A 25,902-nucleotide genomic window follows, 5' to 3' on the forward strand; every position below is an offset into this window, starting at 1 on the left:
CATATGTGTAACCTCTAACAAAACCCAAGAGAATAGGTTTCCTGTCAATTCTATATAGCTAAGGAATTTCAAACAGTTCTCTTGGGCAAAACTGAGAATTTAAAATGCAAGTCAGAGATGATAGCTGTGGATTATAGTAGCATTGCTTATGCTGAATGGCAGGTCAAAAATATCGAGACAAACTTTTTCTGGGTCCCCATTCATCATGCTGGCTATATTCTGTGGCTTATAGGAACTTTTTCCTTTGTGGTGCAGTCTTATCTGTGCAGGCAGCAAGGTCTGCCCTTCTGTAGTATGTGCCAGGTGCTCAGATGGCCTTTATAAGTGTTTCCTTGCACAGATCATATTGCAGGACAAAGATTTACGAGCTGAAATTCTTTTTTTCTCTGTCAGTCACGGTGAACTTCACTGCAATGCGGCTCCCACCACATTTCCTGGGAAGATAAGGTGGACATCTGAGTTCAAAGTCTAACTGAATGTTGTGAAGGGAGATTTAAAATTAGGCTTTATGAAAACAGGATAGAATTAAGTAAGAAATAAGTATCTGCGCATTTCACAATGACATTCCCTCATGTAGCTTGCAACCTAGAAGGGAATAACACTTCTTACTCTTGTAATCAAAAAGAAATAGATTAGAAATCAATTATAATGAGGGTGGTTTGACCAGCTTAACTATGAGACTGAGAAATTAAAAACTGGAAAGTGAAGTTTCCTCTGCGTGCTTGCTGCTTAGGCATTTTAAGTGAAGCAGGTAGAGGGCAGTAGGTGCTAATATTCAGGATATCTTCTCCGTTGTACAGGTGCTGGGCAAATCACTTGGCTGGTCTTCAGCCGGGATTGTAGGTAACCTGATTTTACATCGCAATAGACTGGGAGCTCTCACACAGTCTGTTAACACAAGTCAGCAGTTGGAGCTGTAACATCTTCGACTGCTAAAAGTGGGCCTTTTGGTGGGACTTAAGAATGAGCAATGAAAATAGTGCAGGTGTTGATTTGGGGGGTTCTCTGTGCAGGTGAACCTTAAAGCTGACAGGTGATTTTTGGCTAGCATAACTGAGCTATTTAGTGTTTTGTGCAGATTTTGTTTTTCACTTCTAAAATAAATGAAGTGATAAGCATTATTTGCCATGAAAATGAATCTCTGGAAAAAGAGTTTCATTTCTTCCTCTAGAAGGAGAAAAAACATGGGAGGACTACTATATGAACAAAGCTTAATTAAAATGTAATTGTATTTAATCAATGCAGTATAATTAGAAATAGTGCTTAAGAGTTCAGTTTAATGGCTTTTGGGCTATTTGTATTCTTTAAATTAATATCTGCTTTGTGAACAAAAACCCAACACAGTGCAGTTCTCAAAAAGGCTCGTTTGTTTTTCTCTAGTGAATTTTGTGCAGTTCCAAGGGAGCAAAACCAAATCCAGCAAATTGACAGGTGGTAAAAAATTCCTGTAATACCTCCTAAACACTTGGCATTTCCAGCCTGTGGCATGGAAGAATAGTCTGGTGTTAGCATGTGGCTTAGGTTACTGTGGGTCAGTCACTTGCTTTCAGTACACTTTCTAGGTAACTTTGGAAGTCACTGAGGCCTCTCTGTTTATTTATTTTTCTTTGCACACAGAGCCTAATACTTTCAATATTCAGTAAGTCTGTTCTTCCTTTTCCTTGGAAATTTATCTAAGTACTGGTCCATCTCCTGTGGTTGGAGGTCTGTATATCAGCTCAACAGGAAAAGTATGACACCCTGGTAGGTAGGGCATCCCCCCCCCAGAGCAGAAGGACATCACTGTGCTCTTTCGGGAAAGGAGGGAGACATGCTGTCCCATATTTAAGGTCTCCCACATGTGCTCTAACAACAAAACTGTAGGATCAAAAAGAGCATTGCTCTGAGACCACCCTCTAGCACGGTCCCTGAAAGCACAACCAGTAGAGGGGAAACATTTAATTTGTGAATATTTTCAGGGGAAACCTGAAGAAGCTTAGGTATAAATGAGCTGCTTCACTGCTCAGCATTGCCAGGGTTTAGGGGTCCTTGGCATGACCAGAGGACCGCTTTTATATGTGCGAAGGATTTGAGGGGTGAAAAACAGGACAGTAAACACTTTGTGTGCCTGGGGGTCAAGAACTGAGACTGATTTCACCCCGCTGTTCAGAGCAGCGCAGGATAAAGAACACAGCTTTGCCATGTCAGTACGCCATGGTGGATGCACTTATTGAGGGTGTCCAGGCTCTGAAGCATTTTAAACTGGGCCTGTTTTTTAGCATGTTGCGCTGTTGCGCGTGACAGCGGCAATACTGGATGAGGCCAGTGCTCTGTCTTGCTCAATATCCTAGCAGCAAAGTGAAACCTCTTCACGTGACTTTCCCAAACTCCAGCAGTTTGTGTTTCAGGGACTTCCTGCACCAGAGGTGGTTTCTGTTTGCTTAGCAACCCCCAAAGGACTTCCCACCTCTCAGCTTGTTTGGTTGTCCCCTGAATCCATGTAAAGTTTTAGCAGCCATTAACATCCCCTTGCAAAGAGTTCCCGAGTTTCCTCTCCCAGCTGTGTAGAGAGCTGCTTCCTCATGTTTGTTTTGAGCCTGCCATCTGCCTGCTTCATCTGATGCCCCCAGCCTTGTGTTAGAAGAGGCAGCAGTCGGTTCTGATTCACCACTTCCACGTCACTTAAGATTTTACAGATCTCTATCATACCTCCTTTGAATCATTGCTTTGCTTTGCCAGGTTTTGTAGCTGTTGCTCCTTGTAAGCCAGTCTGTACTTCCAGTCCACCACCTTACCCTCTTTTGTTCTTCTCCAGTTCTGTACGTGAGTGGAAGGATCAGAATTGCTTATAGTATTTGACATGCAGGCGTGTGTATATACAGAAACACAATGGTTTCTTTTCATTTTTCCTTCAGTCTTCAGTTTGCTTTCTTTAACTTGTGAGCAACGGAGATGACGTTTACACAGAAGTTTTACCACCCCAAGATCTCAGTCCTGAGCAGCAGTGTGCTCAGAACTCATTTCAGAGTCCAGCACTTATAAGTTCTGATTGAAAGTTTTCCCCTAAATGTTCCCTAGCATCACTTTGCATAAATTGCACTTCATATGTCATTTTATTACCAACTTACTCTTGTAAAAGGTTCTTTAGCTTCCATAATTTCTGACCCAAATAATATCAACAAACATTGTCATCTCGCGGTTTGGTCCCTTTTTTGGGTGATTGTAAGAACATGTTGAAGAGCATGGGTGTCCTCAACATGAGGCAGTGCGACTCCACTGGTGACTTTCTTCCGCAGCGAGAATTAACTGTTCTCTGTCATATGCCTGTGCTCTGTTTCCCATCTTTTAAACATTTGCTTTTCTAAATCTGTGCAAAGATGTTCCCTCCAGTTCTGTGCCTGTTAAGTTTCCGTAAGAAATCTTGTGAGAGAGACCTTACCAAATACCTTTTTGAAAGCCAAATAGATAATGTATCTGAGTATAAAGAAATATGGAGTCCCATACAATGCAATCCCCGAAAGAAAATAGCAGGCAATCAAGAGACGTTACTGTTGCTGATCTGAACTATTCAGTCACTTGCGACAAATCGTAGTGTTCTGGTGCTGACGGTTCAGTAGCAGCTGGGCAGATGGGGGCTCTGAGGATATGGATTTACAGCAGGTTTATGCTGATCCATCTGTGAGCTTCCCCAGAAGAGGGCTTCTTGCCCCACTTGTTCCCAGCCACACTTCTCCACCTGCACAGCTAATGTGGCTGATCTGAGCGGATATGGTTGAAAATCAGCCTATTAAGCAAGATGATAATTTTTAGCTGAATCAGGACTGTGATGCGACTTGGCCCCGCAATGCAGCTGCACTAGTGCTAGCTCAGGGGAGGAGGAAGAGCACGTCACTACAGCTGCAGCAAGAACCAGGCTCTCCGTTTCTGCCAGGCACTGAGCAGCTTAAGCCAATCATGAAACCAGACCCTAAGAAAAGTTGTCTGTCTGTAGCTTGTCTAAAGTGGTATTTTTAGCTAAGATTATTTGGGTGTTGAGTATGAGTAGGTGGTTGCATAATGCCGTTTATTTTCCAGCAAAGAAATAAGAGTCCATGTTGCATTAATGTAATTGTTCTATTCTCTTCTCACAAATGAGAACTAATAATTGAGGGATTTCTTTATGACTTGCTTTCTTTGTGCCTGTGCGGCTTTCTCCTGTGATCAGTAAGCCTTGCTTCCATTATTCCAGTGGGTTTGTTAACTATGTTTAGCAAGTTTGGTGCTATACGGTGGCAATCAGCAGTGTTTCCATTTTCTGCTGTGATCCTGGGAGCTAGTTATCTGTAATCCAAAGAGCAAAAAGTATTGTTGAAAGTAAGGATTTTACTGATATGTTTGTATGAACAGAAGCAATCTGAAAGTGTGAACTGTTTGCAGTTCAGCTATTCCAGAGTCTCTGGCTGTACATTTAGTTATCCATCCATTTAAAAATGCTGACCACTCCCTTCACTCCCTGTAAGCAACATCAAGATGTAAAATTAATTTTTCTGAAGATTTGTATCTCATATACTTGCAATAATTGGGCCTAGCCTTTATATTGCAAACAAACCAAAGTACACAACTCACTTTAATTATGGTAATAGGTCAATATATTAGTGATGCCCAAAAGTTGTGTCAGGGGGTGGATGCTCAATTATCACATTTTCTGTTTTAGATTCCCTCAGAAGGCAGGAAATTCAGTCCTGTCAAATTGGGTTTTTTACTCTTCACTAATTATTTAAGTAATAGCAGTTGGTGTGGCTTTAGTCCAGAATACTTCCTAATCTGAAGAGAATTTTTCCACAGTTCCTTTGTGTCTCTTTTCACATTCTTTAATTAGATTTCATAAAAAGAACTGTGTCCATTATAAATAAATACTAAAATTAAGCTAAATAGAAATATGCCTTTTCCCCTTAATCTGTGGAAATATGTGAAGACCTTGCCCCTGCCATTAGCAAGAAGCCAATAACAAGTTTTGTTGATAATCAGATGCAGTATGGACTGTGTTCTCCTGTCAGAAGAAAAGACAAATGTCTCATCTGGAGAGCTCAATTCAGTAGAAATTAGTAATTTACATAGGAATAAAAGCACCATATTATGACTATGTCACTTAGTATTTGCTGAAGCTACCTTGGTCAGTAATTTACATGCCGATTCATGTCAGGGACGCAGGATTATTTTTTAATGCCTTCACTGGGGAAGAATAAACAAGGTGGGTTTTTTCAGTCGTAAAAAAATATTTGAATCAGTTGATGCTAAGAACTGTATTGGAATTCCTTTTTCACCTTTGCAGAAGACACATTAATCTTACTCTCTCTTTGGGGTATTGTCGTTGCAACCAGTACACACCCATGGTTTGCAAACCAGGACTGGGTAGACTTGTCTCTTAAATCAGTCTGCCAGTCGTGAAAACGGCTGCAATTTCAGCTGTAAATTCTGCGTCCCCTTGCTGTACCTGGCATGGCACATCCTACAGGAAAATTACTTCTCTTGTTTTCTGAAAGCTGCTATGCAAATAGTAGTTGTGTGCTGTACGGTCACGTTGTTCTTATAGGTCTCCATAAAACTGCACCTGCACATTTTATGGATGCAAATTGTACCTGGGTACCAGCTTTTGGTACATACATATGGTCCTTTGCAAGCAGCAACAGTATATTTTGCGGGCAGAAAATGCTTGTGTGTACAAAACCTGCAGGTGTGGTTTTAAAGTCTATTTGACAGTTTGCCCTTTGTGCATGAAAAAGGTGTGCTCTGCCTGAGGATGTCTACTCAGACTCTGCCCAAGTGATCAAATTGATACAGTGCATCATTTATGCTTTTGGTGTTGGGGTACTTTGCAGTTGCTGGGTACTGGGTACCACCTTACTGCTGTTATATTCAGTCTCTGTTTAATTAAAAGGGAACATTTCACCATGTTTTCAGTGACATATGTGAGTTCAGTTGTCATAATGATTTCTCCAGCTGAACTTGCTTCACTGCCCCTGCCGCTTTCCACTTTCGAGCACTGCCAATATCCAAGTTGGCGTAGCAAGGATGGCACACAGAGGGAGGCACAATGGGCATTTCTAAAGTAAGCAAAAGGCTCCTGCCAAAGCAGATTCTAGTGCTGTTTGTTAGGCTTGGAGCATCAGGGTTTCTCACCTGCAGGAAAGGAGGCAGTTGCAATTAGCCACAGTATGTGCAATATACACTCAGTTGCTACTTGGCTAGCCAAAGTTAGTGGTAGGGCAGATTGCAAGCTTGAGCTGCAGGTTTGGCTTTAAAGACATTAAGCATACAAAATTATTTTATTTTATTTTATTTTATTTTGCAAAAGCATAAATGTGCTTTCATATAGTGGTGGTGAATCCTTTACAGACTGGCCTTCACAACTGGGTTTGGGTTTTTGGGGAGGTGGTCTCCTAAGACCTTGATCAAACAACTACTAGCAGCTCTCTCTTACATGAATTTTCTTTTACTTCCACCCATAAATTATTCTATCTTTTTTTTTCCTTGTCAATATTGCAGATACAGTTTGAATTTTCTGATGTTCAAATGACTAAAATGTTTTTAAATGTCTGTTTTCTTGTTGAGGATTGCTTGTGCATCGTTATAGCCTTTGCTTGTGAGGAGCTCCTTAAAATACCACCCATTTAGTACTGTTTTGAAAAAAAATAAACAGCACCCAAAACCAAACAACAAAAAACCCAAGCAGTACTAAAGTTGTGTAAGCAGAAAGTTTGGTATAGATGTTTAATAGGACTATAAACTATCTTTACCTGAGAACCTTATTTCTTTATAACAATAAAAATTGAGTGTCCATAATCTTTTCTTAGAATGGAGAAACAGTGGGAAGAAGAGGTTTTACAGTGCTCTAAACATGAAAAATTGTCTCAAATAACAATAAGCAAATAAGTAGCCTTTGGTAATGTAACCTCCTTTGGTAACATTTCCATAAGGTAGTCATCAATGACAAACGTAAAAGCTGTGTGTTCTCTAATAATTGACATTGACATATGAAAAATTGACTCCTAAGATTAAATACTCCTGTCAAACTATCCAAATCTATTTGAGAACTGAGTCTGTAGCAGTGGTTTGAGCTTCCCACCCTCCCTTCTCTCTCCCCAATTTCTTCTGAGTAGCACAAACCTGAACCCTTGTGCATCTTGGATTCATATTACATTCTCAGTCATGGATGACCTTTTACAAATGACTTCTAATAACTACAGCTGGATTCAAGCACAAGAGTTGGGCACAAAAGGTCGTACTCTAGTTATACAAAAGTAGATAAATTTGTACTCCCTGCAGCAACTGATTGCTGTAGGTGTTTGGTTTGTATTTTGACCGATCTTAATTCAGAGCCATGCACTAAGAAATGTTATGTTCTAGCTTTGTTCCTCTTTACCTTTCTCCTCCTAGTTTTCTTTCCCTATAAAATTATCCTGTTCAGAGAATTTTTTTAGTTTTCCAGGTGGTAAGGTCCTATTTCAGATCCCTCCTATTTCACTTTTTCCTTTTCCCCTCTGTTCTTTACTAGTGGATTAATTCCAGACTCTCCTGCATGTAACCTTCCTTGTAAACATGAGTAGTGTCTTTCTGTAAGTGTCACATTCTCATTGGGGAATATTTTACTTCCAAATGGAATAATTTCAGGGAAGTTATTTGAGGCCAGTGTGCTAAGACCATGCCTTAAAGTGGCACATTTAGACCTTAAACAAAGAAACATGGCAGATTCAAATAAGTATACTTTATTTATGTTGGCATAACTCAGGATGAGTAGTAAATTGAAAGAATATTTGCTCTCATCACCACTGGTCACTTCCTGGCCTTATGTTGTATAGACAATTCATCTTCTTTTTATTTTTGAAATACAGAAACTGTAGACTAAGGCTTCCCATGGAGACTTTGCTGTGGGATTCTCCTTTGTAATTAATGCCAAGAAGCTAGATTTTTCCACCCCTGTTAGGGCTTGCTGCATGCTCCTCTTGCACACACCACTGCTTCTGAGTCACACCAGAGAAGCTTTGTAGCTCAGCTGTTTGTGGTGCAGTTGTCCTAGCAGGTAAGTCAAAATAAATGGACGTAACCCTGTAAGAGCTTGTGTGCTGCTTCCCATCGCTACTGGCACCTTCAACTGTCATTTCCAGGGTATTCTAATTAAGATTATATGGAGATAGTGTGTTTCAGAGATGGGTATCAACTCCTCTTCGCTGCAAGTGAAAAACCAACAGCTGACCTTCTTTAGGGTATGCCAGGTTGGATGGTCATGACTCCATGTGAATTTGCCTCAGCATGGTTAATCTGACTGCCAGTTTCAACTGCAGTCACATTCCTTGTCTGGGTGGGGGCAACCATATGTTCTTAATATGGACAGAAACCAAGCAGGAACCAAACCCAAAGCCAAACTACTGCAGTGTTCCAGCCCTACTGTGAGTGCAATGCAAAGCTCCAGCTACCTAAGACCATAACAGGGTATATTACAGAGATAGCCGTATGTCCACAGCTTTATTTCTGTGGGGGGTCTGTGTATGTAGATTCAAGCTCTAGTTGCTCTCCATGGTCTTTTCCATTATGACAGTTCTTACTGTGCTGTTCTTAGAGTAAACACCAGATAGTTTTCCTTCAGCAGAAAAAAACAGGGTCAGCCATCTCTCATTTAACACACGCTAAGGACCTTGTATAGGAAACTGCAATGGACCAGCTGATGGGTGAAAACAGCTTCTTTCGTGTCAAAGCCCAGAAACCTATTTTGTGGAAGATAACTGCATAAGCAATTGAGCTCAACACAGGAGTGTAGTGAAAAAGGCATTTTAACAGATGATGTGACCTGTCCTCTAGATGATCATAATGTAAGGCACCGTAAAGCACCATACCTAACTAGCAGCATGCAAGTGGAGGCTGGTGGTCCATGTGATTTCAAATGAAAAAGCAATGGCCCTTGCAGTGTGAGATACGAGGCAGTTTCTACCTTAAGATTTGGATCACATTGTGATAGAGTTTGAGAAAATGCATCTGCTAAGCCAAAATTAACTGACCTTTGCATGTCCAGTTGCAGATGAGTAGGAATCCACAATTTGTTCCATGCAGTTCCTTAAGAGAACAGGAATCTGAAAAAGCCGTGAAGTAGTTGGGTAAAAGGAAAAAGCATTTCAAAGCGGTTGCATAGTGAGCAGTAAGACAAAATGGAAACAAACTATTTTTGTTGTTAGATACAGGATGAATGCCAAATAAGCATTGAAAATATACACGATGTTCAGCTGGAAACGATTCAAACCGTGATATCAATATTGTGTTGATATTAAAACCAAATATGCTGTCTGGCATGTTTCCATTATCTCAAATCTTCCATCCTTAAATGAAAAAGGTGACAAATTTTTGCTTTCCCTTTTCCAGATATATAAAGCAAAACTTTCTAGAAGAAAACTGGCAAACAAGCCTGCCTACTAATTCTGTTAGTGGGCATCCTGGCAATTCTGTCTCATTTAAAAATATTTATCAATGCTGATGAAGCAGAGGACATGTGAAACTTCACATTTTTAATTAACTTATATTCTAACATCTTTCCATAAGTACAGTTACACAATGTTAGTCAATGGAGGATTTGGTCCAGGAATGAATTTGAGTTACACCCCCACCTCCTTTTTGCACACAAATAAATGAATGAGGGCCCTCGTTCCTATTAAGACTAATGTTTCTTTGTCAGTCCAATTTTTTTTTTCCTTTGGGGTTTCTACTTGTTATGACTTTGTTAGGTGAAAACTGAATGGTGTATGTTAATCAGCACAAGACATTTGGCTACTTGAGCTTTCGTAAATGTTTAGTTTCCCAGGATCCTTTGAACCTCACAGGGAACAGTTCTGCATCCTTATTAGAGACTGACAATTAAAGCTCTGTTTTCATATCAAAAGTAATCACGAAAAATTAGCTAGGGAGACCTTGGAATTCTGTGAGAGTTTCACTGTTTTGAGATGGCCAACTTTCCTTCATTTGCTTCAATCAGTATCAACTTGGGTTTCTTTTTATGTTTCCTACTGCCAGGGCAACTTATGAGCTGGCATTGTGACAACTTAAAAGGATTATGCAATACCATGAAGATGTGATTAATACATTTTAGGCCACTGTAATCATATTCGGTTGCATAATTATGGCAGAGGTGCAAAAGTAAGCTAAACTAGGTTTTGAAGGCAATGCTATAAAAAACAAAGCAGTTTCAGTTTTCTAAGTTCCTTGTGAGAGGGAGGAAATACTATGCACATCAGCGGGAGCTGTGTTGCTTACAGATGTCGGAGATTCTGTGGATAACTTATAGGAAATGTATGGTTCTGTCCTAAATATTTTAATCTTTTTGTGCCAAGTTATAGGCTTTCACAGAAGATAATCTGTTAGTGTCACACCACCTCTGTTACAGGTCTGAAAAACAAATCTGAGTGTTTCTTCCTCAGGCTCTGGTGGCATGGGAAACTGCTGCCCAAGTCTGTCACGAACAAGTGCTTTGGTTTCCTTTCAGTTCTTAGAATCTGCTCTGGTAGATTAGGAAACCAGTAATGGAAGTGGGGTGGATCATAACTGAATAGGTTGCATACGTGTTTGTTTAGGTCTGTAAAAATACAGTAAAATCCCAAGCTGTTAGTGTTTCTGTCACAAACTGAAAAAATGAAATTAAACTGATATTAGAATATCGCATTCCCTCTTCAAAAACTGATTTTTTAGTAGTGCTATTCCCACTCGCAGTCACATGAATATGGCTGTTGTGGACTATGCATATGGCTGTTTCAGAGCAAGGCTGAGGGTCACCTTTGCCCCCTGGTATTCTCCCCACTTTTCTTGGTCTGCTGGGAAACCCTCAGACCTTTGGGAACGGGTAGACAGACCCATAATTTCTGTCTGTCCCCTGCCTTGCTTCTATGCCACAAATACTAGCAGGATTATCAGAAGACTTAAGGAAACAAACTTTTCATTCCAAACCCTTTATTTTATTGATGTTGATGATGGTTGCTTAAAATTATAAATTGGTATTTGATTTTGGGGAGAAAAAAAGAAATTCTTTGTTGCTAGGACTTGTAGCAGTCACGTCACAGAAATTGGCAGATCTGTGTATTTAAGGGATTTTACACTCTTAATTAAATGCAGTAGTAGTGTTTTGCCTTTTGAAATGCAACTTTTTTTTTTCTTCTCCTACATACTTAGGGAACAAACATGCTGTCAAAATCCTTTAATGTATCCAACTATTTGAACATAAGAAACAACATCAAGCTGTTATTTGTTCTGTTGGAGTGTACTCCTATTTCCAATCTGAATCTTTTGTACCTAGTGATCTTAATTATATTTGAGCTGGAAGTAGTTTAACATTAAAAGGAATTACAGCAGATTAATCTGTAAACCTGCACAAATATCACATTCCTTTGTATGGAGGTAAGCAGGGCACAGTGTGCATAATTGCGTATTGTTCTCTGTGTAGGTTGTGTGCGTAAGGCTGAGCAGTTCTTCGTGACAGCATCAATTATGGCACCATCTCGTGTCTTGCAGTGGTCAGTTTTACATTAGAAAACATATGTTATTGCTTTCAGTAAGGTAATCTTATAATAAGAACAAGAAAGCAAAAAAAAAAAATTGAAAAACCCAACTTGCCCTGGAAACAGGAATTAGTGTACTAATTAGTGTATGAAAATACAGAGAAATCTTTTAAAGAATGTTTGCTGTAATATTTTTTTTCTAAAGTGATATAGCTTGAGGTCAGTGTAAGAAGACCATTTATCTCAACCATCCAACCATCCATTACACTTATTTGTAACTGGAAAGACGAAAGAAAATCACTAAAAATTAATTAGAAGAGGTCTGTGTCTCCAGTCCTGATGCAAAACCATCACTGGAATCCAGTTGCACCAGTTTAGCGTCTCTCAGGGTGGCAGGAGAGCAGAGCCTCAGCAAATAAGTATGGTAGTTTGTACTAGTAAATACATCTCTTGACTCAAAGTATCGTTGAAGCGTAGTTGTCTGTGATTTAAGGCCTTTTGGTTTGCTTGTGTTTCCAAGGCTGGTCATATGGCACTATTGAACCCATTTAGGAATATTTTGCCAGATGACAGGTAGAAAAAAGAAGTTTTAGGAGAAGAGCAAGCCATTCACATGCAGTCTGAGCTGCAGAAGATGTGTCTCTTGAACTACACTGGCTACCTGCTGGGCAGCTTCCATATAGATTTCCAGATGGAAGTTGGCTTGATGTTCATGCATCCGTTCATCTTGCATAAGCTGCTACCTCATTGCAACGGGTCTGGAAAAACTGTTGTAAATTTTGAATTTAGCATGTGTAGGTCTATCAGTAATGAAGCTTCTGGCAAGTCTCAAGAATTACCTGCATTTTGTGAGACTAATGCAGGTGTTGCCTGTGGGACTGGCTGACATGTTCTGACAGTTCTGGTTTTATCAGTGTCCCGTTGCCTCATGCCCTGTGAATTTGGAGCACTCTCTCTAGTGGAGCTTCTTGAATCACTGTAGTGAATGCTAGTGGTCACCGCAAGTGATCACAAGGCACCTAAACAGAAACATCCGCCTCAGAATTGAGGATGCCATAAATAAAATACAGATCAGTGACTAGTCATTGTAAGACAATTCTGGGGATTTAAAATAAAAGAAAATAAAAAAGGGACAAACAAAATTCTGGCTAATTTCAATGACAAAGCCTCCTACTGCCCTACTGTTAGCCATCGGCTGGAAACTGAATGCCCTTTTGGCACTGTAGGTGGTGTTCTTGCTTTTTCATGGCTTTTTGTACCTTTTCTCCTAAAATAAAAGAACAGTACACACCAGGACTTTGCAGGGTTCCCCATATAATGGTGCCAATATATTTCCACCCTAATTTGCAGCACCTGTCTTATTACAGACTTTGGTTCTTCTGAGCACAACTGCTGACTGTGCCAAATTCAGATAGTTATTCTGTGAGGAGGACAAGGATCATCTAGCAAATAAATGGAGAACACAGTATTCAATTTGCTGGTGACCTTGAATTTGATCTCACTTCTACCCTTAACAGCCTAGCCAATCTCTGTCCTGTTTAACCCATGTCATCGTGCCTGGTATTTCATAAAGTCACTTCTGCAACTGCCTTTTCCTTGATACTGTATTATTTAAACCACTAAAAGAGAGAACTAAAGAGTGAACAAGGAAACAACTACTGTAAATTCTTCCTCACCTTTTCCTTAGCAGTGTCAGGAATGGCCACAAAGGTCTTTCCCAGTCTTTCTGTTCATTTTTTGTATTTGTCTGGGTAGAAACTGCAAGTTTGATTGATAATGCAATTTGCATCTTGAGGCATCACTGGAAATACAATGGCATGAAAGGCTACTCTGGCAGAGCGCACTTTTCCCCCGGGGCTGACTTTAGAAACTCATTGATGTCACTTCCTTCCTCAGTCAGCAAGTGAATTTTCACTAATTCTCAAGACCAGCTGTCCATGCTGTCAACAGAAAGTTATTAAAATTCCTTTAAAGTGAATCAAAATAGCCTAAAAACAAATGTACTGGGAAACAGGAAAGCATCAGTATTCAAAGTCCACAAACCTTTGAGCAAAATAGTGTTGATCTAACCAGAGATTTCAAACACTCTGCTTTCCTAGCAACTTGTATACCATTACAGAATGCTAACAACACATACTCCTTTAATCTTCCATTACCAACAATCTATTTGGTTAAAATACTAGTTACAAGAATAATTTCTTTTTCTCCCAAAGATGAACTCAGTGAACAAGGGAATACATTTTGAGACATTTGCCCTAAAAGATAGTTGGGAGGTTAGCCAAAAAACCATAATTTTTGTATGTAGCAAATAAAAACACAACACAAGCATGCAGGAAATAATTATCATAAGAGACAGTCTCATAATATAGCCTAAAGCGATTATCTTTATCTGAATTACCTATAATGCTTTCATTGAGAAGAAGAGCATTCTCAGGGACAAGTAGGGAGGATCATTTTCCTTTAAACAGAATCTTTAGTCTTTATTTTAACACTTAAAATATTTTAACGTCATTTTGAAAATTCTATCTTTGTGCCACACATACAGGTACAAAAAATTCTATTGAAATGGAATATCATTTCCAGTGCTGGAGGTGGCAGCCACTCATGCTAGGCAAGCTCCCATGACAGTTAATAGTGACACTGACAGGTTGTAAGTAGTGTCCCGTCATTATTACTTAAAAAAACCTCTGGGTACATGTAGCCTAACTCAATAGGTGAGTGTGAAATTCCCGACTTTCCCTAGTACATGTGGATAGTCTCCAGTAGCAAAGGGAAGGTAATCAATACCAGCTGCCCTTTTGACAACTAGTGCATGAGGTCAGTGAATGAGGCAAAATTACTGTCCCTTTTGATCTAAAAGGAAAGATTAGGTTTGAGGTGTCATTGCTGCTAGGGTCCCAGACAGCTATAGAAAAGCAATGTTCTGTCTAGGCTTTGATCATGTCTTCAGGAGCAGGCTGAAGGACACTGCAGAAGGCCAGAATAAGGAAACAAGACCATAATTCAACTCACCACTTTGTGGATATTACCAGGATAGAATTTCTCCCTTGAGCCAGCTGGTGCCTATCCTCAGTCTTGACACAGACACGTAATTTTATTTTAGGGTAGAGGCAGAAGCTGCTTTTCTCCTCCAATTGCCAAATCCTGAGATGGATGTTACCAGCCTCTCAGGCATGTATTCATGCAGCACTACGTCTCACAACGTAAGATGCTTCATAGCACGTATCTGAAATTTGTTGTCTTCACTTTGAATGTTGTAATTTCTTGTGGGGTTCTGGGTTAAGAAGATTGGCTACCTATCTCAATCTTATTTTTTAACACATGTTTATTGAGAGGGGCTTGTCCCTCTTTTACTTTAGGTGGATTTCCATTTTGAAGTTTCAAGTAATTTGTACTTGTTAAATTCTGTTTCTTAACTATAAAATTTGATTTTTTTGTTTGCTGAATTCAGTGGGTTTTGTTCTGTGTGTACACGATGGTATTCTTTAAAATATGTACAAACTAATTTTCTTTCTTTTTCAGTGTCTGGAGAAACATTGCAACAACAGGTATTTAATCAGGTATTTTGACACTTTCATACTTCTTGTTACTTAATTTTTCATGTAGAAGAATTGTAACAATTAAAGGGGAGAACTCCACAGGACAGGCTAATGTTAACTATATAGGTGTGGCTAAGGACCATGTATCAGACAACTGCCTGTCTCTGCAGTTGTGTCGAATTCACAACAGTAGCCATCATTTTGATTTAAACCTAAGATTTGCCATTTAAACAGTTTAATTCATCTACTTCTCAATGTGTTGATGGTGAGGATAAAGCCTAGAGGTAATTTGTTCATTGGTATCAAATTTTATAGCACAGAATTGTACTTTTAAAAAAGTAATATTTCTCCTGTTTGCTAGTATTCCTTTTAAAAAACAGAAGGCTATTGATATGAAATACATGCACAGCACATGTTAAGCACATTATCTTTTAGTGTTGTTTAGGTTTTCATTTCTACTATGAATTTTCATGGAGGCTTCACTAAACTGTGACGTTGCTTGTGGAAGCATTTTCTGTTTGTATTACTGTATCAGTTAGGAGTGATTCAGAAAAAAAAAAAAACTTTCTATGTTGAAAGTTAGCATTTCAGCATCAAGCATATAGGAACTACAATGAAAAAAAATTTCCCCTAACCAGAGAGAGAGGAGGAAATCTAGAATTTGATTTCCTAAATTACATGCTCTTCCAGATTGAAAGGACTTGCCCGACTTGTACAGAAGCATTGTGATGCTTCTCATTCTTGGCTTCTTGTCATCTTACTGAATGCTGTTATCCAGATGGCATATAAACAGGTATCTGGATTGTTTGTGAGATTTATTTTGATAAGTCACTTAAAAAGCAGTCATTAAAATATTTGTATTCCAGCAATTACACACCCTTAAGCAGTCTTCCTTCCAAGCTATAAATTGAGGCATTGACGTCATTACATCACTGTTATCTATGAATTCATCATCTAGATGGAGGACTAACTCGCCAGGTGACTGACCACCTAAGGCAGCCTGGTTTGGGTCTAACAGCATTTCCCCTGCCGTGGCAGAGCACAGCACAGATGTCACTGTGTCACTTTCAGTGGCCTGAGCTGGCACTGCTCCTGATTGAGTAAGCCCATAAAGCAGAGGACCAGCTTAAGGGAAGCCTGGTCCTCTGACACCAAATAATATCGAGGGTTGTTACAACCTTCCCATTATCCTGAGAAATTGATGGGTGTATACATTCAGCCCAGAATATGGCATTACATAAGCATAGGGAAATCTTCGCTTTTTCTAAATAAGCGTAGAAATGTTTTGAAACTTAATGGTAATTCTGTGCTTTGACTGAGAGTTTGTATCCTAAACCAAGTCTAATTAAGTTTTATAAACCAAACTGTATTTTAAAATTAGCCTGAGATGTCTTGCAAAGCCACTTTTGGCAGCCTTTGCTGGCCAGAAGGGGGGGCAGTTGTATTTTTAAAACACAACTTGAGGCTATATTGACAGGGCTGTGAATGGATGACTGGAGATCTAATTCTGCACATTTTCTGTGTGACAAAATCAGCTCTGTGGATGACATCGCCCTTTTCTGAGGAAGAGTGTGTTGTGCTAAAAAGGACATTTGTCGCAGTTGCAAAAGGTGGATCAGGTGCCATAGTTTGTGTTTGCAGTCCTGGTCTTTTCCTGCATGCCACTGCCTTGCCCTCCTCAAATTGGTCACCTGTTCTGTCTCTCCGCAGTCAACTTCAGAACAGCTGATTTTGCAGGAAAATTGCATTTTTTTCATATGTGGAGGGTGTTTCTAAATAAAACTGTAAAAAGTTGATTTGGGGACAAATGGTAGTTGTTCACTTTTAAATGGATACTACTGAAGCTGGTGATGTCTCATTCCATACGAACCTCCTGTGGACTTCCAAGAAATGGGAGAGTGTTTCAAATTAGAAATTGGTTTCATTTTAAAGTCTATAATTTAGGGCACAATTGCAGAGGCACTGCATATTTGATCTGTAGTAATACTACTACAATAAAAAGATTTGAACGGGGTTTGATCCTCATGGAATATCTCCCATAGAAGGATTCTGTTTATCTTCAATACTGAACTTGAAATTTTATATGCGGGATAGGGTACTTATCTGGCTTAAGATCCTGTAGTCCTTTAAGTCAGTGCAACAACACTGTGTTACACTGACTGCCAGAAATTTAAGTGATAGAGAAGTGGCTCTGCAGAAGATAAATGATGTTACAACTTGACAGGCAGGAAATGTCTTGTTGAGAGGTGAGTGAAACAGAGAGGGGATGGGGAAATGCTGGAGCTGCCATCCTAGCGATCACCTGCTAAGTAAACCCCTCACTATCTGTGGGTATCTGGGACCTCTAACATCTTGATGACCACTGTTGTTTCTGTGCAGTTCCTAGCTCTTTCTAAAGCCTAAGCAAAGTTTGGTCACGTATGACATAGATAAAACACTAAGGTAGTATCTGCTTCCAGAAACCTTTGTCTACAGTTATCATCTTCACTGGTTCCTGTTCCCTTTGATCGTAAGGCATTTGCTTGTTTTCCTTGAGCACCTTTTTTTGTCATTTATGTATATAGGTATGCATGTTCACTTAACAGCAGTGGTCATCTACAACTCTGCCTGAGCAGGGACATCCAGAAATGGTATGCACTCTGCTTTTCAATACCTGTTTTAACTACCTTTGCAACTTCAGGGTAAATCCTGGCACAGGATGTACAGCCTGATTAGCTGTAGCATGTTAACTATTGCTAAGGGAAATGCAAGGCAACCAGAACAAACCCTGTGCTTCTAACTGTATAACTGTCTTGGCTAAAAGACACGTTACAGACTTGCCAATCAAAATGTGTCTGAAGGCAATCCTTTATGTTTCATCCTTACTCACACTCATCACACTCAGATTTGTCTGTGTTGTGGTCTTAATGTATACTCCTACATGTAGTTTTGCTCAGAAGCTCTGAAGGACTAACAAGAATACACCTCCATGCATTTAGAAGCTGAAGTTGTTTGCACAGACTTTCAGGTTAAAATTACAGCTGTTTTTGAGCTCAGACTTGAGCCTGTCCCTTCTGCAGTGAAGCTGCAGGTTGCATCAGGAAGCTGGTGAGAGTGTTCCACGATATCTGTCCCACTGTTCTGTCCCTGAGGAGCTCTTCCCTCAAGGCAGACTCTCTTGCAGTCTCTTCGTCTTTTGACATCTCTGTCAGGGAGTATTTCCCTTTCTGCACATGGGGTTGGGGAAGCAGTGACACACAAAGGACAGTGATGAAGCAATGTACTTGCTGGAGCTAGGCTTGGACCGGGGGTAACTACAGCTCTGATGTACTGTCAGTATGTATGCGCCTTCTGCCGAAGTAACAAGGCGAAAGAAAACTCAAACCTTTATTAAATGACAATGTAAGTTTTTTGCACAGACCATGTGGAGGAATGACTTACCACCCGAAGGATGCTTCAGATACACCCATGGTGTAATAAACCTATGATAATATCAGCAAAACCTTCATGTTTCAGTTTTCCTTGTGCACTGCTATAGTTTACTTCAGCACTCTCCTTTGTCCCCTGCTTTCTCTCACATGACCTAGCTAGGAAAAGTTCAGTCCATGTATGCCAGCTTCCAAGTGCTGCAACGTCATGTTATCTGACGGCATGTCCCTTGCTCCTGTTTTCCCAGTCTGGGGCCATATTCCTCAATGTTACATACTTTGTTCCCCCAAAATTAGGAGTTTGAAAGTCTTCAAGAGACACAGGCATATAGCCCACTAAACAAACTTTCACTTTCATGTGCTTCATAGAATCGCATAATGGCTGAGGTTGGAAGGCACCTCTGGAGATCATCTAGTCTAACCCTCTTACTCAAAGCAGGGCCAGCTAGAGCAGGTTGCCTAGGATCGCATCCAGCTGGATTTTGAATACCTTCAAGAATGGAGACTCCCAGCCTCTGGGCAACCTGTGCCAGTGCTCAATACTCACACCATAGAAAAGTATTTTCTTGTATTTAGATGGAATTCCTTGTGTTTCAGTTAGTGATCACTGCCTCTTGTCCTGTCACTGGACACCACTGTGAGAGGAGTCTGGCTCCATTTTCTTCACTCCCCCCCCACTCCCCCCCTCACGTATTTATATACATTGATAAGATCCCCCTGAGTCTTCTCTTCTCCAGGCTGAACAGCCCCAGCTTTTTCAACCACCGTTCGTATGTCAGAGGCTCCTGTCAAATACCTTTGTGGCCCTTCACTGGACACACTCCACTATGTCTATATCCATGTCCATTTATACACTGGACTTATTCCAGTATGTTCATGTCTCCTGTACTGGGAAATCCAAGACTAGACACAGCACTCCAGGTGTGTCTCACCAGAGCTGAGCAAAAGGGAAGGATCACCTCTCCTGATCTGCTGGAAATGCTTTGCCTAATGCAGCCCAGGAAGCTGTTGGTCTTTTTTGCCATGAGGACACATTGCTGGCTCACAGCCAGCTTGTTCTCCAGGACCTGCAAGTCCTTTCCTACAAAGCCTCTTTCCAGCTGTCCAGCCCCAAGCCTATACTGATGCCTAGGGCTGTTCTTCCCCAGGTGCAGCACTTTGCATTCCCCTTTGTCAAATGTCATGAAGTTCCAGTTTACCCATTTCTCAAATCTGTTGAGGTCCCTCTGAATGGCAACATATCCTTCTGGTGTGTCAGCCGCTCCTCCCAGTTTTGTGTTGTCTGCAGACTTGGTAAGGGTAAACTCTGTTTCATCATCCAGGTCAGTAATGAAGGTGTGAAACAGTTTTGGACCCACTGTCGACCCTGTGGCACTAGTGATTGGCCTCCAGCTGGATTTTTTGCACAACCATTTGAGCCTAAGCAGCTCAGCCAGTTTTCAGTCTAACTCACCGAACACTTATCTAGTCTGTACTTTGTGAGGACATTATGGGAGACAGTGCCAAAACCCTTACTAAATTTGAGATAAACAACAAGAAGTACTCTCCCCTCACCCACCAAGCCAGTCATCTCATGGTACAGGCTATCAGACTGGTCAGGCATGATTTCCCCTTCATAAATCTATGCAGCACGAAGTCCAGCTGGAGGCCAGTCACCAGTGGAGTACCCCAGGCGTCACAGCTGAATAAAATACTGTTTAACTTCTTCATTACATACCAGGATGATGGGACTGAGTGTTCCCTCAGCAAGTTGTCAGAGGATTCAAAACTCAGGGGAGTAGTTGAGACATCAGATGGGTGTGCTGCCATTCAGAAAGACCTCAACAGGGTGGAGAAATGGACAAACAGGAACCTCATGAAGTTCAGCAAAGTGAAATCTACCTGGGGAAGAATAATCCCCTGCTCCATCATGCTCCCAGGAATTGAGGTGAAGCTGACCAGCCTGTAGTTTCCTTGATGCTCCTACTAGCCCTCTTTGAAGACAGGAGTGACATTTGCTTTTTCTAGTCCTCAGGAACATTCCCCCATCACCACAACCTTTCAAAAATAATCAAGAATAGGCTCACAGTGACACCCTCTAGCTCCCTCAGCACTTTTGGGTGCATCCCATCAGGTCTATGGACTTGTTTATCTCCAGTTTATTTAAAATTCCCTAACTTGATACTCCTTCACCAGGGAAAATCTTCCTTGCTCCAGAATTTCCCGTAAGTCTCAGGGGCATGGGATTGTTGAAGGCCAGTCTTACTAGTAAAGACCAAGGCAATGAAGGTGTCAACTATTTCAGCCTTTCCATGTCATCTATCACCAGGTCCCTACACCATTCAGCAGTGGGTCCACGTTTTCCCTAGTCTTCCTTTTGCTGTGGGTAGACCTGTGGAAGCCTGGTTTTGTTGCCCTTCACATCCCTCCCAGGTGAGTTTTGGCTTTCCTAACCCTGCATGATCAGGGTTATTCTATATTCATCTGTCCCAGCTTCTATCTCTGTTAAGCTTTCTTTTTATGTTTAATTTTTTTCAGAAGCTACTTGTTTGCACATGCAGACCCCTGCTACCTCTGCTTGATTTCCTTCTCTTGGGGATAAACCGTTCTTGAGTTTGGAGGAGGTGATCCTCTGACTTCACCCAAATGTCCTGGCCCTCTCTCCTCTCCAAGGCCATATGCCATGGGTTTCCTCTAAGCAGGTCTCTGAACACCCTAAAGTCTGCTCTCCTGATGCCCAGGGCTGTGATCCTGCTTTCTGCCTTGTTCCCTCTTTTCAGGATCTTGAACTCTGCCTTCTCATGGCAAATACCACCACCCTGACATTCAAATCTCCAGCCAGTCCTTCCATGTTTGTAAGTGTGAGGTCCTGCAGCCAACCTCTCATTGTTAGCTCTTTGATCACATCCATTAGGAATTTTCCAGTAGTGCACTCCCCAAACCTGGATTGCTTGTGCTCTGCTGCTCCTCCAGCAGATACTCGGGTGGTTAAATTCCCCTCTGAAGACCGGTCTGCAAACGTGAGGCTTCTTCCCATTGTTTGCAGAAGACTTCATCTTCTACTTCTTCCTGATTAGGGGCTCTGTCACAGACACCCACCACAGTGTTGTTGGTCAGCCCTCTAGTCGTGACCTACATGCTCTCCACCTGTCCGTCTTGTCTTTCCAGAGGCAGAGCTCCATGTGTCCCCACTGCCCTCTGACTGAAAGGGTGACTCACCGCCTTGCTGTCCCAGCCTGCCCTTCCTGATGAGCCTATACCCACTCATGACAGCTCTCTAATCCCATCAGCTGTCCCACCACATCTCTCTGATCCCAGTGAGACTGCATACAGGCCTCTCATTCCTCCTGTTTTCTCCCTGTCCAGTGTGCAATAGCATATGTACAGGCACTGTGGAGAGGCACCCAGCCATGCTGGTTTTCCAGAGAAGATGTGAGAGCTTCCCCCATCATGCTGCCCTGTAGGTACTCACCCGTTTACATGCATATGCTTGAGGTGGGCACCTCTGAGCCCTGTCTGGTTGATGAGATCCCTCCTGCTCCTCCTGCACATTTTGTTTACCAGTAAGTAGAAGTTGCATTTTTAAACAATTAATTTTTCATTCATTATGCAATATCTGATCAAATAGGAAAATCAGACAGGAAAACCTTTTCAGATTTGTTCTGCTCATAACATTTTCTTCCTTCCAGGTTGATCAGGGCTGCTCCTGAGAACATATTCTGTCCCCTTCAAGTTCAGATAACCTAACAGTCCTTCACTAATTAAATAATACATAGTACTAAAGGTGGTGAATCTCAGAAAAACACAGGAGAAAGTATTATTCAAATAAGAACAGCAGACACTTTTATTTGACAACCTTTTCAGTAACCTTTTGGAGGAAACCATTTCTCAGACTGTATAGACAGAAACATACATGCAATGTCTGAAGATAAAAATGTCTTCAACTTTATGAAGAATGATTCTTCTTGTGAAAAAAAACAGGCATTAGAGTATGCAACAGGCTTAAGAAGATTGGATGTTCAACAGAAATACTAAAAGAAATGGTGTAAGGTTTGAGCAATGAAAGGCAGTACAGGCTGGGAAGTTGGGTTGCAGTCCTGATTCTCAGATTGCTGAGTGTCCCTTCTCCCTCTGTAAAATGGCAAGAGTTTTCTACCAGTGTTAATCAGAAATTAGGAATCACAATATTCACATGGGGTAGGCAATTATTATCTTTCCTTGTTTTGCAGACATGCAAAAATGTAGTGTGAAGGTCAAGAGACCTGCTCAAAGTTACACAAAACCAAACACTGTGCTTCTGGCCAGTGCACCTACCTTTAACCACGACACGTTCTTTCTCATTATTCCTCTGCTTCACAGAGGGGTGGCGTTTGAACTAGATAGTGTTTGGATGGCACACTGATCATCTGTGACACTGCTTGCAGATTAATGCATGCCAAGTGGATAGTTACACAAAAAAGCTGCTACAGAATAAACTAGGGTATTTTCTTTTACCTATGGTAAACATGATTTACCCCCTTGAGTGAAAAAAGGGTACGCTACATTTCAGTCAGTGTGAGGAGGGAGTGTGCAGTGAATAATCCCTTTTGTAAATTCACAACCCGTTTTGTCCCACGGTAATTTATGAACGCAATCAATTCTCAAGTATTAATATTTTTTTGTAAAATTGAACACAGGAATTTGTTTAAAAGTGTATGAATGTAAGCAAACACAGATTTGAGATATTTGCCAATCTAGAGTGCATTATACATTTCTATTTATTTTTTATTTACTAATAAAGTTATCTAATTTGAATTAAATGCTAATTGTGATGGAGGGAAAAATGCTTTGAGACCGCTAGAGATCTTACTGTCTCTTCCAAAGCAATTTAGGGGAAACTGAATTCTTCATGCCTGAATATATATTAATATTCTTCAGTTGAACCTAGCTTCATTTGAAACTTTTCTTACTATTTCTGAAAGAGCAAGATGTCTTGTTTATGCTGGAAGATAAGTGTGTTTACCTGCAGACAGGATAGAAATGCTGTTTACCAGCAAAAAATCCCTGTGGATCTTACCACGGCCACTAATGTGAGAAATACTGCCATGTATGCAGAAGCACAGCGTTACATTGCAGACCTCTCTTCTCAGAGGGGACGGTGGGTCTTGTGGGGAAGGAGTACAGTTGTTTATCGTCTTCAGTTTTACATTTCACTAGGTGTAAATGCCCTGGGTGCCCCAGGGAGACCTGTCCAGTTATGCTGCCAGGCCATCTCCCTTGGAGCCGAGGACAATTCCAGCCAGCTTTGACACAGCTGTAAGATAAGAGTCCAGCAATGTGAAGGGTGGTGGCTGGTCAGAGGGGAAATTCTGTGCTTGCTGTGGAAAAGGCAGTTGTTGGTATCCCAGCTCCGTATCCATTTCAGGAGAGGGCAGAGGGCTGGCTGGCAAGCACAAATACAGGTGGTGAGCCACTGCATTGCGCACTGCTGCCAGTTGGGTACAGGCAGGAACTGGAAGTACTGGCCAGGGAGTGGTGGGATGGGGAAACATGACTGAAACTCCTCCAAAACTAGGCTACTACTTAGGTCACCACTTGTAAGAGCATCTTGTCAAGCAGCTTGTTTGTAGCTTGACATTTACAGCTGAAGCAATTCCTTTAAAGTAATCGAGGGAAGGATTTGGTACTCAACTCAAAACCTTTTGGGCTTAGAATCACATTGTTTCCCTGTTCCCAAAACATGTGCATTTTGCCTCATTTTTATTCCAAATATCTTAATGGGCACCCAAGCTCCACATTTGGCTACTAAGAACAAACATCTTTAAGCAGCTGCATCTTCATTGTAGTTGAGGGTGAACAGGTTTAGAAGGAAACCGAAGTGCCTAAATTCCACTCAAGTCCAGATCTGTGACAGCCTCTGCGTGTTCATCACCTCACAGAGGAGGAGCTGAGCCTCTTAGGCTTGTTCTTCTGCAGGTACAGGGTGCCCTAGTGTTGGCAGGACTGATCTAGTCCAGGGACTTCTTGTCTCAGTGTGGTGGAAACCCAGAAACAGCCACCTTTCTGGGAAAGCTCACACCTGCCAGGTTGGACTGCATGAGGTACAGGTATGCCCGGCAGTCATCTTAAAACGGTGTTGGGATATCTGTGAAAACTTAAGTCAGTGATTCTCTTAAGTAGGGAAGTCTAGGTTCATTTTCTTCCTCCACCTACTCAAGCTTACAACTTCTGCTACCTGTGAGACCTGTGTCATATCTCTCCTGTATATAAAAGTGAAAGAGAGAGACTGAGGCTCATCCATTGTCTGGTGGGGACAGCAGTCCCTGGAAAAGAGGAGCCAGCGGTTCAGTCCCAGCATGCAGCATTACTTAACCTCCGGGATTAATGCCCAGGAGTTAGATCACCCTCCCAGGAAATACATCTCCTCATGCAGGTGGGGCAGTGGGGACTGGGGCTCCCCTGTGCAGGGTGAGTGTTGATCAGCAGGTGCCAAGACATGGTCCCTAATACCTTAGGATAAAGAGATATTGGCATCTAGCCTCAGGTATCAGCCCTTGTCTTTAGAGAGGAAAATAGATGTTGTTTAAAATATGAAATGTGCTCAAAAATGCCTGCCTGGCTTGCGTTGTGAACATGCGAGAGGCATTATTTATTTTCTTTTTCATAAAATGACTGTGTATATGAAATATCATGCACTTGGAAGTAACGATTTTGAGAACTGCATTTGTAAACAGAGGGAATGGTTTAGGTTATTTGACTTGCTTCTGTGCTTTAAGTTATAAGAAAGTAGGGATGTTAACTTTATTTAATGAACTCAAGTAAGAGACCAATATGTAATATGCAGAGATTACCTGAAAGTGTCATCTTCAGATTTAAGCTCCCTGTATACACATAATAAACCTGCTAGTCAGTGAAACCTGGGAGTTTTTTTCTAACTTTATTCTTCATAACACAAGTATTGTGTGCTTAGTTTGAGTCCATTTTGAATTTCAGGTTAAGCTGCTTTCATATGGCTCTGTTCAGTACAGAAATAAGATTGAGTGCTGATGAAGATCTCTGACCATTGACTGCAGTGGCTGACTTAGGTTTTATTAACAGATTACACAGAGAGGAGGAGGGCTGGGCTCAAAATTAAATGCTGTTTAAACATACTGGTTTACCTATACCCAAAATGAGTGCAACTGCATAGGAAGGAGGTTGGGCTAAATATGGCCCAGCGTTAAGTGGTCCATGATCTGAAAGTTGCCTTTTATTAGCAGCACAGCTTAGCTGCACACCTAGAGCCAAGCACCCTGTGCAGACTAGGTGCAGGCTCTGTCCAAACACAGGCTGTCTGGGCTGCAATGGCTCTGTGCTTATTCACAAGTCTGTAAGCTATACTGCAAAGAGCCAGCCCCATGAAGTCAGAAAGCTAGAGAAGCAGTATCAGCATTGCACTATCCAGAAGCCAATTTGTCATTACCATCGATAGACATTGATGATGATTTCTTTATTAGTAGGAAGGGGTGG

General features: G+C 41.2%; 1 protein-coding gene across 2 annotated transcripts in view; it reads left to right on the forward strand.

The window, feature by feature from the left end:
- Window positions 1-25,902, forward strand: part of CHST9 (carbohydrate sulfotransferase 9) — a 96,717-nt gene that overhangs the window by 58,757 nt on the left and 12,058 nt on the right. For both annotated transcript variants that reach the window (XM_056333759.1, XM_056333760.1), the window contains exon 4: window positions 15,012-15,049. In XM_056333759.1, coding sequence (XP_056189734.1) covers window positions 15,012-15,049 — 38 coding nt within the window. The remainder of the gene's footprint in view (window positions 1-15,011; window positions 15,050-25,902) is intronic.

This window comes from Falco biarmicus, chromosome 3 (genome assembly GCF_023638135.1).
Source record: "Falco biarmicus isolate bFalBia1 chromosome 3, bFalBia1.pri, whole genome shotgun sequence".
NCBI lineage: Eukaryota > Metazoa > Chordata > Aves > Falconiformes > Falconidae > Falco > Falco biarmicus.